At 48.4% G+C, this 17,415-nt stretch overlaps 1 protein-coding gene and 1 pseudogene across 4 annotated transcripts in view; one reads left to right on the top strand and one right to left on the bottom strand.

Annotated features, from left to right (window-relative positions):
• LRRC20 (leucine rich repeat containing 20) overlaps window positions 1–7,928 on the bottom strand; it is a 65,617-nt gene extending 57,689 nt beyond the window's left edge. Inside the window, exons 1-2 of one of the 3 annotated variants that reach the window (XM_082611205.1) lie at window positions 7,700–7,788; window positions 1,767–1,905 (exon numbers count right to left, since the gene is read on the bottom strand). In XM_082611205.1, coding sequence (XP_082467331.1) covers window positions 1,767–1,848 — 82 coding nt within the window. In that variant the 5' untranslated portion in view covers window positions 1,849–1,905; window positions 7,700–7,788. Of the gene's footprint in view, window positions 1–1,766; window positions 1,911–7,699 lie in introns of all 3 variants that reach the window. The other 2 variants (XM_082611206.1, XM_082611207.1) reach the window with 2 other exon arrangements.
• A 953-nt stretch (window positions 7,929–8,881) lies between these two features.
• LOC309798704 (transcription factor E2F4-like) lies at window positions 8,882–10,455 on the top strand (annotated as a pseudogene). The gene has a single exon. The product of its transcript is annotated as a transcription factor E2F4-like (transcript).
• The last annotated feature ends 6,960 nt before the right edge of the window (window positions 10,456–17,415 follow it).

Here is a 17,415-nt window from a genome sequence, read left to right on the forward strand (position 1 = left end):
CTGGCTCTTGGCAGGTGGGGGACAAAAGACCACAGGATCCCTCCCTTCCAGGGACACTGAATGAGTCCTACAGAGGAGGAAGGGAGCAAGAGGTGGATGGGGCAGGGCCAAAGGCTTCCTGGAAGAGATGGTGACCAAGTGCATCTTGAAGGCTGAGCGTCCCTCCACTTTCTGGGCCACCACCCCCTGCCCCAGGACCCTCAGACACACCTGACCAATGGTTGCTCACAGAAACGCTCCGCCTTTCCAGTCTCTGGGCCATTACCAGGCAGTAACCTCCATGCAAATGCTCTTTCATGAAACAGACAGACAGACACAGGCACACACAGGCACACACATCCCTAACCTGCCGGTGAAATTCCTCTGTGTGTCAAAGACCCAACTCAAATCCCAGCCTGTCAATCATCCCCCAGGCAGGCCTGCGTTCACCGCCTCTGCATTCCTGCAACACACCTGTGACTCTGAGATGGCACTTACATTCCAGCGGGACACACACATACACACACACACACACACACACAATCCCCTGCTAACTCTTGCACATGGTGGATAGTTGACAAATATCTGCTGAATTCAATTAAATGGGATAGTTTGCTTAAGCGCTTACAGCCTTAGGGTAGCTGCAAGGCCTAAAACGCGATAACCAATTCAACAATATACGACACAATTCAATTAAAACAGTGGAATGAAAAGGGGCCGCCTGACTGTGTGACCTGAAAAGAGCCCACTCTGCCTTCGACCCTCTATCTCCTCATCTGAAATCTGAGGCTAGTCATGCCTGGTGGGTATCATCCATCACAGGGAAGTTGTGAAGATTCAATAACGCAACACTCAGGAGGCACCTGCACAGGGCGTGGTACATGGGGCTACCCAGCAGTGCCAGCTACTGCCACCTGGTCCAAGGGCACATACACACTTGGAGTCATCAGCAGTCTGAGGGCAGGCAGACATGCTCCCGGCAGACGGAAGCCCTACTCAGTGCTTTTCAAACCTCTTTGAACTATGACCCATAGTAAGAAATACATCTTATGCTGGGACCCCATATACACAAACTAAACACAACTGCAATAAAAAGTCCATGGAGGGACTTCCATGGTGGTGCAGTGGTTAACAATCCACCTGCCAATACAGGGGACATGGGTTCGATCCCTAGTCCGGGAAGATCCCACATGCCACAGAGCAACTAAGCCCATGCACAACTACTGAGCCTGTGCGCCACAACTACTGAGCCCACATGCTGCAAATACTGAAGCCTGCACTCCTAGAGCCCGTGCTCTGCAACAGGAGAAGCCACCGCAATAAGAAGCCTGCGCATCACAACGAAGTGTAGCCCCCGCTCGCCGCAACTAGAGAAAGCCTGTGTGCAGCAATGAAGACCCAATACGGCCAAAAATAAATTTAAAAAAAACAAAAGTTGGGCTTCCCTGGTGGCGCAGTGGTTGAGGGTCTGCCTGCCGATGCAGGGGACACGGGTTCGTGCCCTGGTCTGGGAGGATCCCACATGCTGCGGAGCGGCTGGGCCCGTGAGCCATGGCTGCTGAGCCTGCACGTCCGGAGCCTGTGCTCCGCAACGTGAGAGGCCACAACAGTGAGAGGCCTGCGTACAGCAAAAAAAAAAAAAAAAGTCCATGGAACACAGCTCCTCATGGCGAGGGGTGTATGCTGATACTGTGTCTTTCATCTTCTCTTTCTATTTCATTTCCAAACTGATTCAATAAACCACGTACAGGGTGCCCTACAGCTGGAAAAGCCGTGCCCTCACTCACCCAGGGTGTCGGAGCCGCTCTCCACTGTCTCGTTGACCTTCCTCGCAACTGTGGCCACGGCCTCACCCATCTTCCTCAGCATGCAGACTCAGGTGTCCTGATGCCAGCCACCAGGCTGGTCTGCTGCTCATAAAGGGACCTGCGCTTGGGGAAGACACAGGGCCATGAAGCGCCTGCCCACTACCAGCCAGGGACCCCCCCCGACCCCCCCTCCCCGGGGAACCAGGCTGCAGGAAGCACGCAGGGAGGGGTCCAGGCCACTCACCTCCTCCTGAGGGGCCCAGAGCCCAGGCCACATCCGGCTCAGCCTTCAGAGTGGCTGATCTGCCCATCAGCCCGGCCCTACCAGTTTTCTGGGAGGATTGACACATATGATCCTGCCAGGGCTTGAACCAGTGGCCAGGAGGGTGTGAGGATTTAGGTGTGTGCTGGCCTGTGACTCACTTAACAGGCAGAGCAGTGGGGAGAAGGCGGGGTACAGCCAAGTGCAAGGAGAGACACCTGTCCCTCCATCCCACAGGCTCGGAGCCCAGTCCACAGGACAACCGCTCCAGCTCCCAGGTCTCCTCAGCCACCTCTGCCAGGTTCCTCCCGCAGGCAGGAAGCGGGGACACAAAGGCAAATGAAACACAGCCCTGCCTGGTCAGAGCTCACTGTCTGGCTGGTGGGTGGTTTCTAAGAATTCCCTTTCCATGAAGCAATACGGACGGAAGGTTACAGTTTTAGCCACAGATCTGATTGTTAGTCTGATGCTGAGTTTATTGGCAAGACCCCAAGGAAAAAGGAAGGGGGGCCGGATCACTGGGGAAAAAAGGCTTAAAGAAGGGTGAGGACACAATCAAAACGATCAGGTGTAGAAAGACGTAAGGGACTCAGGAAATGTCTCCAACTGCTTTTTATTAGAGAAGGAAACTGAGGCAGAGAGAGGGACTCAATGACCTGGCCAAGGTCAAAGTAAGTAAATGGCATTAACCTGGCCCAACTCTACATCCAGTGCTCACTTCTTTACAAAAGTCACCCACATCACCAGCGGCAGCACCCCATGCAGATAATGAATTTGAGGCCAACATCAGTGCCCTTTTTTGCTCCTGGATCCCAGTCCCAGATCCACAGACAGCTCAAGGAGCTCTAATGAACACATCTGAGGGTCAAAGGCAGAAGAATGTGAAGGGCAGAGAGAAGGGGGTGAGGGTACAAACAGATACCAAGAAAAAGTCCACATGTGCTCAACTGGACAGGGAGGCCCAGTCAAGCCCACTCAGCTGCTCAGGGAGAGTTAGTGATGAGTTCAGTATGTGCCTGCATCTCGCCAAGGAAGAAGACAGGCCTAATGCCCAACTCTGACATTTGTTAGTTGAGAAGCCTTGGGAAAGATTCCTAACTACTCTGAGCCCCAGTTTCTTCAACTGAGTAGGAGATCTAGTAATACCTGCCACAGTGGGTTCATATGAGGATTGAACAAAAAATACATACCTTTCTAGACCAGGGCTCAGGACACGTAAGTTACTTAATAAATGCTAGCTGAAATGATGAAAGCAGTACACGTGCAGATATGATGCCAGCACTTAATCCCAGTTACATACCCATATGACTCAAACAAACAAGTCAGTGGAACTCATCTTTAAGGAATGAGTAGAACTTCCTTCTCTCCACCTCCAGGAAGTCTTCCCAGATTGCCCCAGCCCTCAGTGTTCTCTCCTCCCTAAGTTTCAGTAGCACACAATGCCTTAGCTCAAGCCACTTGGGTTATTTATGAGCTTTTAAAAATATACATACTTATCCCCACCAGCTGGCCTGCAGACAGCTTAAGGCAGGGAGCAGATATATACTATGCTTTTCCCCTGCACTTTATACCACATACCGAAACAGATGTTCAGTTAGTTTCCCCCAATAGTGATGATGATCAACAGCCATCATTTGGGTTTCAAATCTAAAGACAAGTCAACTGACTCTTACAACAAAGATACCATCTAAATGAGAAGGGTCATAAGTCCTAACAATGCCAGGTGGATAACTTGCAGAAGGTGGTCCAGGGTAGAACAGCAGGGAATAGTGAGGACCATGGAAAACTGGACCCAACACCTTTATCATGCTACCTTGAAGACCAACCCCCTAAGCCTGAGTCACAGCAATGTTGCTGGAATCTTGGTGACTCAGTCTAATGCCTTTATGAATGAGAACACTGAGGACCCAAGAAGGGAGGTAAATCAGCCAAACAGAAATGAAAAACCTAGGTCTCCTAACTCCCAGCCCAGGATTCTTCCTACATACCATGCTCCCTCCTTTTCCTATCTCCAGTATTCATCATCAGTAACCACAAACATGTATTGCACATCTACTAGGAACAGGGCATAAGAATGAAGAGGGAGGAAGGAAATATAGGAAATAGCTCTGACTTATGAGCTTCTGATGAGGAAGACCTTTCTGAGGCAATCCTGGCCTCACAACAGAGACGAAAGGGAAGGTAAATCTCCAAGCTACCCAGGGTCTGTGCTAACCCTGGTGAGGCTGCATAGGCTACTTTCAGGCACTATGCCTGCAATTCTACTAGCTGCCACCAGGTGGGAGCAGTGGTGCCTTAAGCTAAAGAGCCTATTGAAGAAAACTAGTCAAATTAAAAACCTTACCCCTGGTGGTAAGCTCAGACACCCTATAGTGTGGGTCAGAGATTGGACACTGAAGCAGGAACAGCCTGTAAAGTCTAGGTGTCAGAGTAAGTCACTGGGAGGACAGGCCCCTGACATTCCAGAGGATGCTCTGGATACAACACAGATGTGCCCTAGGCCCCCAAGAGGTTCCGGCTACCTAAAATCACCAACCCCACTAACTGGCTAGGAAACCACCCTCCCTTCACCTAAAACTACCCATTCCCCAAGGGAGAATTTCTTATAACTTCCAGCTGACAGTCCCTCTCCCAGGTCAGGTGACCAAGGCCTGTCACTTTTTGGCATGGGCAGGGCTGAAATGGGAGGGGCAGGGCCATATGTGGTATAAGGCCCAAGATGGGGTAGGAGGGCCCCAGAACTGAGGGGAGAACAAACTTGAGATGATGAGAGTCTGGAGTGGGTCCCCAAAAGAGGTCCTACAAGGTTGTCCAACTTTGCTGACTGCTCCTTCCAGCCCCAACCCAACACTGGACCTCTCTGACCAAAAAGTAGCAAGAATTTATTGAACATGTAACAGGAGCCCTCAGAGATGGGGGGGGGGGGAGAAATAAGGCAAGCTGCTCTTCCTTTCTTTGGTTTTAAACTGTTTTTAAGAAAAATAGAGAATTGTCTGAGTCACATATGAGTGATGGAGAGAACTATGGACCCACTCCTCACTGAGTGAGAAGCCTCCTAGGCCGGGCCACCCTAGGACATGAGGGGCCCCTATCTATGCAAACAATTTGAGTCAACCAAAATCAGCATGTCGGCACCATTCTGGCTGCCCAGTCTCATGCAATTCCATGAAAGAAAGACCTTGCCAGCCAGTGGGAGCCATCAGCACGCAAGGCAGCCCTCCTGGAGCCAGACCACAACCACAGGGCCCCAAAGACAACCCAACCCTACAGGCAGGCTCCTTGAGGCATCTGGTCAACCCCACAGGCAGGGGTAGTAGTAGCAGAAAATCAGAGAGTGTTCCAAATGGGGGGAAACAGGAACCACCAGCCCATATGGGTCTGTTCTGGGTTTGGAGTCCCAGTCATCAGAGGTCAGCCTTAGAAAACTGCTCCAAAATGCTCCAAATCCTGGAGACCCTTCAACACAGGGTCCAAACTCATACTCACACTGCTGCTGTCTCAGCAATACATCCCTCTCCACATCCCTCCCCAACTCCTCTTTCTTCAGAGTGTGCATCATAGCCCTAGGAAATGTTTAAATCCAACAAACGTGTGCTGGGCCCTTCTATAAGGCCCTCACTGGAAGAGTAAAGGTACAGAGACAGCGCTTGGGCCAGAATAAGCTTCCCATCAGGTAAGAGACTCAGTGACAAAAGGCAGAATGAGGGCTTCCCTGGTGGCGCAGTGGTTGAGAGTCCGCCTGCCGATGCAGGGGACACGGGTTCGTGCCCCAGTCCGGGAAGATCCCACATGCCGTGGCACGGCTAGGCCTGTGAGCCATGGCCGCTGAGTCTGCGCGTCCGGAGCCTGTGCTCCGCAACGGGAGAGGCCACAACAGTGAGAGGCCCGCGTACCGCAAAAAAAAAAAAAAAAAAGAAAGGCAGAATGAGCCAGATGCTGGAGGCCACAACGCCAGGCCCAAGGACCATGTGTGCCTTCTGCCATGAAGGCACATGGCATGGCTGGGAAGAGGGAACAGAGGCAGGGGCTGAGCAGAAGTACCCAAATGATGAGAGAAAGAGGGAGACAGGAAGCCAGTCTCTCCCCAGATTACTGGGGGAGGGGCTGGAGGCCACTCTATAAGTCTGTCCTCTGTTTCTCTTCAGGGAACTATGAAAGGTTTTTTTGAGGAGAGCAGCCTAATCCAGCCAGAGTTTTGGAAAATTATCACTGTGGTGAGCAGTCCCATTGTCAGATGGAAATACCACCCTCCTCACTGGGTTGTTTTGAGAAGTAAATGACATATAACTTTTGAGAAATCTTTGCAAACTGTTAAGCAATTCGCACACCAAGGCATTACTGATATGTGATTAAACCGCTACAGACGGTAAGTTAGGATATAATAAATGGAATGTCAGAAAAGAAGTTGTCCTGCTTTGTGAGAGCTGGCAATAGAGTCCTCCTGTATCTATAACCTGGTTTCACCTGGATACAGGTTTGGGGGGGATGATTTTTGCTTAAACACTGACCCTAACCCTCTGCCAGGCCTCCAGCCCTCGTCAGTGAGAACTCTACCTTATCTGAAGCCCCGAGATCTGTGCAAAGGAGCTGCTGTGACACCCCGTCCGCACCAGCTGCTCCTATATTTAGTTACTGGTGTGGGCACTTGGGAACTTTAGAGCCTGGCAGCCGCTCCGAAGGGCAACTCGAGCCTCTTGCTCCATGTGTGCAAGCTCCCCCCACTCCCACCCCCACTGGCTGCAGCGGGTCCTCTCGACCGCCCAAGCTAAGGAGCCACTGGGGAAGTGCGAAGCAGTCGGCTGGATCGGACCCAAGTAGCCCCGAAGGCCCACTCGAGCCCAGACAGAGTTGACCCACTTTTCCACCCAAGGGAAAGAAGCCCGCTGGGGCGAGAGCGGGACGGACTGGCGCCTTGTTTTTGAGCCATGAGGTTCCCAGAGTCGCGTGCATGCTTCTGTATGGGAATCTAAGCATCCTCCGGCTGCGCCTCCCAGGACTGAGCGCGGTCGCCAGGCCAGGGTCCCCACGCCTCGCGCTAGGGGACCGCCTCACCGTCTTCCCCACCCCCCGGCGCCCGCAGCCAATGGCTCCTCATCGCCGGCCCTCCGCTCGCCAGGCAGGCGGGGACTGGGGAGAATAAAGCAGGCAGAGAGGAGAACGCTGGTGATCGCTGAGGGCCGGGGACTCCCGCGCTACCCGGAGGCCGAGAGGAACACTCTGGGACAGGCGTCTGCAGCTCCCCAGAGGGGAAGCAAACCCCGAAAAGTGTGGCTTCAGGGACGAAATTTACAACAGCCTCTCCCAGCAGAGGCGCCTCCCGCGGGGAACGGAGGCCGCCTCGGGACGGCTTCCCCAGGCTCCCTATTCCCTGGTACCTCGGCGCCCGCTCCCCCGAGCCAGCCGGGCTCCAGCCGCAGTCTGCAAGCCAGAGCCGGCGCGGCGCCGGGCCCCTTGGCACTGCAGAAGCCGCAGCTGGTGCACCGCTGCTCCTTCCACGGGGTGACTTGGGGGAGGGGAGGGTACACTACGGAAACGGGGGCATTTCTCTCCCTCTCTCCCCCAGCCCCTCCAGCGATAAGCCTCAGACTACGTTTACTTTGCGGGGCACGAACGTGGGGCCCCACTCCGGGCCGCTCTCTGCTCCACTTACGGCGACAATGCCTCCTAGCGCCCTGCGCAGCGCAGTCACGCTCCCTCGGCCGCCGGCGGCGCCCCATGCAGCAGCGGCGAGCTGGAACTGGCCGGGAGGGGGCAGAGGGGCTGAGGTCTCTGAGCGCACGGTCGCCCAGCCAATCGCCGCGCCAGGAGCCGCCCCGGGGCGGGAGTAGGCAGCCGCGCGCAACCAATTGATGCGCGGGTCCTCACGCGGCGCCCCCGGAAAAGCGGCCTGTGCGCTCTCGTCCGCAGGGTGGATTCGCTTTGTGTTCGGCTTCTGGAGGAAAAACGCTTTGGACGGCGGGAGTGTAGACCGGAACGTGCAACAGATCCCAGGATTAATAGGACTGAGTCTCCAGATTTGTTTGTCTCGAGGGAGCAGAGTTGAATTAGCCAGATCAGGGGTACATTGAGAAAGGTGAAGATGGGGACCAGGAAGCTTTCCCCATGGTGCCTTCAAGGCGCCCATTCAGGTTTTTAGAGGCAATAATTCTGGCTACGCTAAGTTACTTAACCTCTCTAAATCCCAGTGTTCTTCCCTATCAAATATGAATTAAAATGTATAAATACCAACTTCACAGGGTCACTGTGAGGATTAATACCTGAAAAGTTTAGTGCAGTGCCCGGCATGATGGCTCAGGGAAGGGTAGCTGCTTCGCAGGCCTACATTTACAGAGGATTCCCCATAGACTCTTAACTAGGCACTGTGGGGAGGACCAAAGAGATGAGGCCCCTAACTCAGCCAGCGATGGTGGTCAATGAGTCAAATGCTCTAATCAGCAGAAGCATGTGTTAAATATGTGGGAGTCCTGAAGAAAGAACATTTAATTCTGCCCCTGGGGATTGGGGTAGTTAGATAAGGAACACACATTCACTTGGGTCTTGATGGATATTATGGGTTAAATTGTCTCCCCCCAAAAAAAGGTATGTTGAAGTCTTAACCCCCAGTACCTCAGAATGTGGCCTTATTTGGAAATATGGTCATTGCAGATATAATTTAGTTAAGATGAGGTCATACTGGCATAGGCTGTGATTGGTGTTCTTATAAGAAGAGAAGAGACACATCGACACAAAGGGAGAAGGCCATGTGAAGATGGAGGCGGAGTAGAATGATGTGTTTACAAGCCAAGGAATCCCAAGGATTGTGGGCAAGGGTCAGAAATTAAGAAGAGGCAAGGAACGGATTCTCCCTCAGAGCCTCCGAAAAGGAACCAATTCCGCAGACACCTTGATTTCAGACTTCTAGACTCCAGAACTGTGAGAATAAGTTTCTCTTGTTTTCAGCTACCTAGTTTGTGGCAATTTGTTACAACAGCCCTGGGAAACTGCTACAATAGGTGAGTCGGAATAAAGGGAAGGGGATGAGAAACACCTCCAAGAAAGTCTTTCAAAACTGAATGCCTGGGCTGCGCTGGCCTGGCCTGGCTGAGGGGAGGTGGCGGGAGGGCGCTATGGTGGAGGCTGGGCCACAGGCGCCGCCGCCCCCGGGCACCCCAAGCCGGCACGAGAAGAGTTTGGAACTTCTCACTACCAAGTTCGTGTCGCTTCTGCAGGAGGCACAGGATGGTGTGCTTGACCTCAAGCTGGCAGCTGACACCCTAGCTGTTCGCTGGAAGTGGCGGACTTATGACATTACTAATGTGCTAGAAGGTATCAGGCTGATGGAGAAAAAAATCCAAGAATAGCATCCAGTAGAAGGGCGTGGGGCCTGGCTGCAATACCCGAGAGATTGCGGACAAGTTGATTGAGCTCAAGGCAGAGATGGAGGAGCTGCAGCAGCGAGAGCAAGAACTAGACCAGCACAAGGTGTGGGTGCAGCAGAGCATCCGGAACATCACAGAGGATGTACAGAACAGCTGCTTGGCCTACGTGACTCATGAGGACATCTGCAGATGCTTTGCTGGAGATGCCACCCAGGCCCCGTCGGGCACCAGCCTGGAAGTGCCCATCCCAGAGGGCCTCAATGGGCAGAAGAAGTACCAGATTCACCTGAAGAGTGTAAGTGGCCCCATCGAGGTGCTGCTGGTGAACAAGGAGGCATGGAGCTCACCACTTGGGGCGGTGCCTGTGCCACCACCCGAAGGTCTGCTCCAGAGCCCACCTGCTGTCTCTCCCCCTCTGCCTCTGCCCAAGCCTGCTCTGGCCCAGCCCCAGGATGCCTCATGCCCAAGCAGTCCCCAGGTGACCACCCCGAACCCTATTCCCGGCAGCACCGAAGCCCAGGGGGTGGCCAGTCCAGCAGCTGAGATCACAGTGAGTGGTGGCCCTGGAACCGATAGCAAGGACAGTGGTGAGCTCAGCTCCCTCCCGCTGGGCCTGACAGCACTGGACACCCGGCCGCTGCAGTCCTCTGCCCTGTTGGACAGCAGTAGCAGCAGCAGCAGTTCATCCGGACCCAACCCTTCTACCTCCTTTGAGCCCATCAAGGCGGACCCCACAGGTGCTCTGGAGCTCCCCAAAGAGCTGTCAGAAATCTTTGATCCCACTCGAGAGTGCATGAGCTCAGAGCTCCTGGAGGAGCTATGTCCTCAGAAGTGTTTGCACCCCTCCTCCGCCTTTCTCCATCCCCTGGAGACCACGATTACATCTACAACCTGGATGAGAGTGAAGGTGTCTGTGACCTCTTTGATGTGCCTGTCCCCAACCTCTGACTGACAGGGGCATGCCCTTTGTGGCTGGGACACAGACTGTCTAACCTGGGGGCTGCCTGGGGACCTCACCCCACCCCACCCATACACAGCTTGAGAGCCGCAGACTCCTGGCTTCCCCAGCCTTCCCTCACTGCACAGTTCTGGCCACAAGTCCCACTCCTGCACCAACACCTGTTCTGTGCTGGGAGAGCAGGGGAAAGGGGCTTAGCCCACTCCACTGTGGAGCCAAAGTGTTTGCCACTCCTTTTTTGGGGACTTCCCCTATCTGGCAGCCTCCCCCCGCCCTCCCAGAGTTCAGTTTCAGCTGCCACACAATTTTATAGTGTCCAGTCTTACATTTAGGTCTCTAATCCATTTTGAGATCTGCCGCAGAGATCCAAGGACCCTCCATCACCCTCCTAGGGCAGCTCGTCCAGCCCCATCACCCAGTACCTGCCAGCCCCTCCCCCTCCAGGAGGAAGCATGGTGTGGGGCTGGGCACTTGCCAGCACCTAGCCTAGCCTCCTTCACTTCTCCCCATGCGGATCACACAGCTTCTCTGTACCGCTCATGTGCCCCTTTCTGCTGGACCCTTGGCCCTGAGAACCTGCTGGGGGCAGGGGGAGGAGCAGGTTGCTAACAGGAGGAATGGAGATCTCTAGCTAGGAATCTGGGTGGGAGAGTCCCTGAGGATTGGCCCAGCCTCTGTCTGACCCGCAGCTCCCCTCTTGTTTCTTGGGTTTTTTTTTTTTTTGAATTTTATTTGATTTATTTTTTTAAACAGCAGGTTCCTATTAGTTATCCATTTTAGACATATTAGTGTATATATGTCAATCCCAATCTCCCAGTTCATCACACCACCACCATCCCCCTCTGCCGCTTTCCCCACTTGGTGTCCATACATTTGTTTTCTACATCTGTGTCTCAATTTCTACCCTGCAAACTGGTTCATCTGTACCATTTTTCTAGGTTCCACATATATGCGTTAATAGACGATATTTGTTTTTCTCTTTCTGGCTTACTTCACTCTGTATGACAGTCTCTAGATTCATCTACGTCTCTACAAATGACCCAATTTCGTTCCTTTTTATACTGAGTAATATTCCATTGTATATATGTACCAAATCTTCTTTATCCATTCGTCTGTCAATGGGCATTTAGGTTGTTTCCATGACCTGGCTATTGTAAATAGTGCTGCAGTGAACAACGCATGTGTTCACTGGTGCATGTGGGGTGCATGTGTCTTTGTGAATTATGGTTTTCTCTGGGTATATGCCCAGTAGTGGGATTGCTGGGTCATATGGTAATTCTATTTTTAGTTTTTTAAGGAACCTCCACACTGTTCTCCATAGTGGCTGTATCAATTTACATTCCCACCAACAGTGCAAGAGGGTTCCCTTTTGTCCACACCCTCTCCAGCATGGGTTGTTTGTAGATTTTCTGATGATACCCATTCTAACTGGTGTGAGGTGATACCTCGTAGTTTTGATTTGTATTTCTCTAATAATTAGTGATGTTGAGCATCTTTTCGTGTGCTTCTTGGCCATCTGTATGTCTTGTTTGGAGAAATGTCTATTTAGGTCTTCTGCCCATTTTTAGATTGGGTTGTTTTTTTTTTAATATTGAGCTGCGTGAGCTCTTTATATATTTTGGAGATTAATCCTTTGTCCATTGATTCGTTTGCAAATATTTTCTCCCATTCTTAGGGTTATCTTTTCCTCTTGTTTGTAGTTTCCTTTGCTTGCAAAAGCTTTTAAGTTTCATTAGGTCCCATTTGTTTATTTTTGTTTTTATTTCCATTACTCTACGAGGTGGATCAAAAAAGATCTTGCTGTGATTTATGTCAAAGAGTGTTCTTCCTGTGTTTTCCTCTAAGAGTTTTATAGTGTCCAGTCTTACATTTAGGTCTCTAATCCATTTTGAGTTTATTTTTGTGTATGGTGTTAGGGAGTGTTCTAATTTCCTTCTTTTACATGTAGCTGTCCAGTTTTCCCAGCACCACTTATTGAAGAGACTGTCTTTTCTCCATTGTATATCCTTGCCTCCTTTGTCATAGATTAGTTGACCATAGGTGTGTGGGTTTATCTCTGGGCTTTCTATCCTGTTTCATTGATCTATATTTCTGTTTTTGTGCCAGTACCATATTGTCTTGATTACTGTAGCTTTGTAATATAATCTGAAGTCAAAGAATCAGATTCTTCCAGCTCCATTTTTTCCCCTCAAGACTGCTTTGGCTATTCGGGGTCTTTTGTGTCTCCATACAAATTTTAAGATTTTTTGTTCTAGTTCTGTTAAAAATGCTATTGGTAATTTGATAGGAATTGCATTGAATCTGTAGATTGCTTTGGGTAGTATAGTCATTTTCACAGTACTGATTCTTCCAATCCAAGAACATGGTATATCTCTCCAACTGTTTCTATCATCTTTAATTTCTTTCATCAGTGTCTTATAGTTTTCTGCATACAGGTCTTTTGTCTCTGTAGGTAGGTTTATTCCTAGGTTTTTTAAAAAAATAATTAATTAATTTATTTATTTAGGCTGTGCTGGGTCTTAGTTGCGTCACGTGGGATCTTCAGTTGCGGCATGTAGACGCTTAGTTGCGGCATGCATGTGGGATCTAGTTCCCTGACCAGGGATCGAACCCAGGCCCCCTGCATTGGGAGCGCAGAGCCTTACCCACTGGACCACCAGGGGTGTCCCTATTCCTAGGTATTTAATTCTTTTTGTTGCAGTGGTAAATGGGAGTGTTTCCTTAATTTCTCTTTCAGATTTTTCATCATTAGTGTATAGGAATGCAAGAGATTCCTCTGCATTAATTTTGTATCCTGCAACTTTACTAAATTCATTGATTAGCTCTAGTAGTTTTCTGGTGGCATCTTTAGGATTCTCTATGTATAGTATCATGTCATCTGCAAACAGTGACAGTTTTACTTCTTTTCCAATTTGTATTCCTTTTATTTCTTTTTCTTCTCTGAATGCCGTGGCTAGGACTTCCAAAACTATGTTGAATAATTGTGGTGAGAGTGGACATCCTTGTCTTGTTCCTGATCTTAGTGGAAATGCTTTCAGTTTTTCACCATTGAGAATGATGTTTGCTGTGGGTTTGTTGTATATGGCCTTTATTATGTTGAGGTAGGTTCCCTCTATGCCCACTTTCTGGAGAGTTTTTATCATAAATCGGTGTTGAATTTTGTCAAAAGCTTTTTCTGCATCTATTGAGATGATCATATGGTTTTTATTCTTCAATTTGTTAATATGCTGTATCACATTGATTGATTTGCATATATTGAAGAATGCTTTCAATCCTGGGATAAATCCCACTTGATCATGGTGTGTGATCCTTTTAATGTGTTGTTGGATTCTGTTTGCTAGTATCTTGTTGAGGAGTTTCGCATCTATATTCATCAGTGATATTGGTCTGTAATTTTCTTTTTTTGTAGAATCTTTGGTTTTGGTATCAGCGTGATGGTGGCCTCATAGAATGGGTTTGGGAGTGTTCCTTCCTCTGCAATTTTTTGGAAGAGTTTGAGAAGGATGGGTGTTAGCTCTTCTCTAAATGTTTGATAGAATTCACCTGTGAAGCCATCTGGTCCTGGACTTCTGTTTGTTGGAAGATTTTTAATCACAGTTTCAATTTCATTACTTGTGATTTGTCTGTTCCTATTTTTTTTTCTTTTTTTAATTAGTTTCTGCTTTATAACAAAGTGAATCAGTCATACATATACATCTGTTCCCACATCCCTTCCCTCATGCATCTCCCTCCCTCCCACCCTCCCCTGTTCCTATTTTCTATTTCTTCTTGGCTCAGGCTCGGAAGGTTATACCTCTCTAAGAATTTGTCCATTTCTTCCAGATTGTCCATTTTATTGGCCTAGAGTTGCTTGTAGTAGTCTCTTAGGATGCTTTGTATTTCTGCGGTGTCTGTTGTAACTTCTCCTTTTTCATTTAAAATTTTATTGATTTGAGTCCTCTCCCTCTTTTTCTTGATGAGTCTGGCTAGTGGTTTATCAGTTTTGTTTATCTTCTCAAAGACCCAGCTTTTAGTTTTATTGATCTTTGCTATTGTTTTCTTTGTTTCTATTTCATTTATTTCTGCTCTGATATTTATGATTTCTTTTCTTCTGCTAACTTTGGGTTTTGTTTGTTCTTCTTTCTCTAGTTCCTTTAGGTGTAAGTTTAGATTGTTTATTTGAGATTTTTCTTGTTTCTTGAGGTAGGCTTGTATTGCTATAAACTTCCCTCTTAGAACTGCTTTTGCTGCATCTCCTAGGTTTTGGACCGTCATGTTTTCATTGTCATTTGCTTCTAGGTATATTTTGATTTCCTCTGATTTCTTCAGTGATCTCTTGGTTATTTAGTAACGTATTGTTTAGCCTCCATGTGTTTGTGGTTTTTACATTTTTTTTCCCTGTAATTGATTTCTAATCTCATAGCATTGTGGTCAGAAAAGATGCTTGATATGATTTCAATTTTCTTAAATTTACTGAGGCTTGATTTGTGACCCAAGATGTGATCTATCCTGGAGAATGTTCCGTGTGCCCTTGAGAAGAAAGTGTAATCTGCTGTTTTTGGATGAAATGTCCTATAAATATCAATTAAATCTATCTGGTCTGTTGTGTCATTTAAAACTTGTGTTTCCTTATTAATTTTCTGTTTGGATTATCTGTCCATTGATGTAAGTGAGGTGTTATAATCCCCCACTATTATTGTGTTACTGTTGATTTCCTCTTTTATAGCTGTTAACAGTTGCCTTATGTATTGAGGTGCTCCTATGTTGGGTGCATATATATTTATAATTGTTATATCTTCTTCTTGGATTGATCCCTTGATCATTATGTAGTGTCCTTCCTTGTCTCTTGTAATATTCTTTATTTTAAAGTCTATTTTATTTGATATGAGTATTGCTACTCCAGCTTTCTTTTGATTTCCATTTGCATGGAATATCTTTTTCCATCCCCTCACTTTCAGTCTGTATGTGTCCCTAGGTCTGAAGTGGGTCTCTTGTAGACAGCATGTATATGGGTCATGTTTTTGTATCCATTCAGTGAGCCCGTGTTTTTTGGTTGGAGCATTGAATCCATTCATGTTTAAGGTAATTATCGATATGTATGTTCCTATTACCATTTTCTTAATTGTTTGGGGTTTGTTTTTGTAGGTCCTTTTCTTCTCTGTGTTTCCCACTTAGAGAAGTTCCTTTAGCATTTGTTGTAGAGCTGGTTTGGTGGTGCTGAATTCTCTTAGCTTTTGCTTCTCTGTAAAGCTTTTAATTTCTCCATTGAATCTGAATGAGATCCTTGCCTGGTAAAGTAATCTTAGTTGTAGGTTCTTCCATTTCATCACTTTAAATGTGTCATGCCACTCCCTTCTGGCTTGTAGAGTTTCTTCTGAGAAATCAGCTGTTAACCTTATGAGAATTCCCTTGTATGTTGTCTTTTTTCCTTTGCTCCTTTCAATAATTTTTCTTTGTCTTTAATTTTTGCCAATTTGATTACTATGTGTCTCGGCATGTTTCTCCTTGGGTTTATCCTATATTGGACTCTCTGCACTTCCTGGACTTGGGTAGCTATTTCCTTTCCCCTGTTAGGGAACTTTTCAACTATAATCTCTTCAAATTTTTTGTCAGGTCCTCTCTCTCTCTTCTCCTTCTGGGACCCTTATAATGCGAATGTTGTTGCATTTAATGTTGTCCCAGAGGTCTCTTAGGCTGTCTTCATTTCTTTTCATTCTTTTTTCTTTATTCTGTTCCTCAGCAGTGAATTCCACCATTCTGTCTTCCAGGGCAGTTATCCATTCTTCTGCCTCAGTTATTCTGCTATTGATTCCTTCTTGTGTATTTTTCATTTCAGTTATTGTATTGTTCATCTCTGTTTGTTTGTTCTTTAATTCTTCTAGGTCTTTGTTAAACATTTCTTGCATCATCTTGATCTTTGCCTCCATTCTTTTTCCGAGGTCCTGGATCATCTTCACTATCATTACTCTGAATTCTTTTTCTGGAAGCTTGCCTATCTCCACTTCATTTAATTGTTTTTCTGGGGTTTTATCTTGTTCCTTCATCTGGTACATAGCCCTCTGCCTTTTCCTCTTGTCTGTCTTTCTGTGAATGTGGTTTTTGTTCCACAGGCTACAGGATTGTAGTTCTTCTTGCTTCTGCTGTCTGCCCTCTGGTGGATGAGGCTATCTGAGAGGCTTGTGCAAGTTTCCTGATAGGAGGGACTGGTGGTGGGTAGAGCTGGCTATGGCTCTGGTGGGCAGAGCTCAGTAAAACTTTAATCCACTTGTCTGCTGTTGGGTGGGGCTGGGTTCCCTCCCTGTTGGTCGTTTGGCCTGAGGTGACCCAACACTGGAGCCTACCCGGGCTCTTTGGTGGGGCTAATGGTGGACTCTGGGAGGGCTCACGCCAAGGAGTACTTCCCAGAACTTCTGCTGCCAGTGTCCTTGTCCTCACAATGAGACACAGCCACCCTCGCCTCTGCAGTAGACCCTCCAACACTAGCAGGTAGGTCTGGTTCAGTCTCCTGTGGGGTCACTGCTCCTTCCCCTGGGTCCCAATGTGCACACTACTTTGTGTGTGCCCTCCAAGAGTGGAGTCTCTATTTCCCCCCGTCCTGTCAAAGTCCTGCAATCAAATCCCACTAGCCTTCAAAGTCTGATTCTCTAGGAATTCCTCCTCCTGTTGCCAGACCCCCAGGTTGGGAAGCCTGATGTGGGGCTCAGAACCTTCACTCCAGTGGTTGGACTTCTGTGGTATAGGTGTTCTCCAGTTTGTGAGTCATCCACCCAGCACTTATGGGATTTGATTTTATTGTGATTGCGCCCCTCCTACCATCTCATTGCAGCTTCTCCTTTGTCTTTGGATGTGGGTTATCTTTTTTGGTGAGTTCCAGTGTCTTCCTGTCAATGATTGTTCAGCAGTTGGTTGTGATTCTGATGCTCTCGCAAGAGGGAGTGAGAGCACGTCCTTCTCCTCTGCCATTTTGAACCAATCTCCAGCACCCCTCTTGTTTATTCATTTATCCTCATTTAGAGCCATTTGCAGAGATTTAGAAAGATTTGCAGTAACGAATGGATTCCTATATAAAGA

The sequence above is a fragment of the Mesoplodon mirus genome (genome assembly GCF_964341445.2).
Source record: "Mesoplodon mirus genome assembly, chromosome: 2".
Lineage (NCBI taxonomy): Eukaryota > Metazoa > Chordata > Mammalia > Artiodactyla > Ziphiidae > Mesoplodon > Mesoplodon mirus.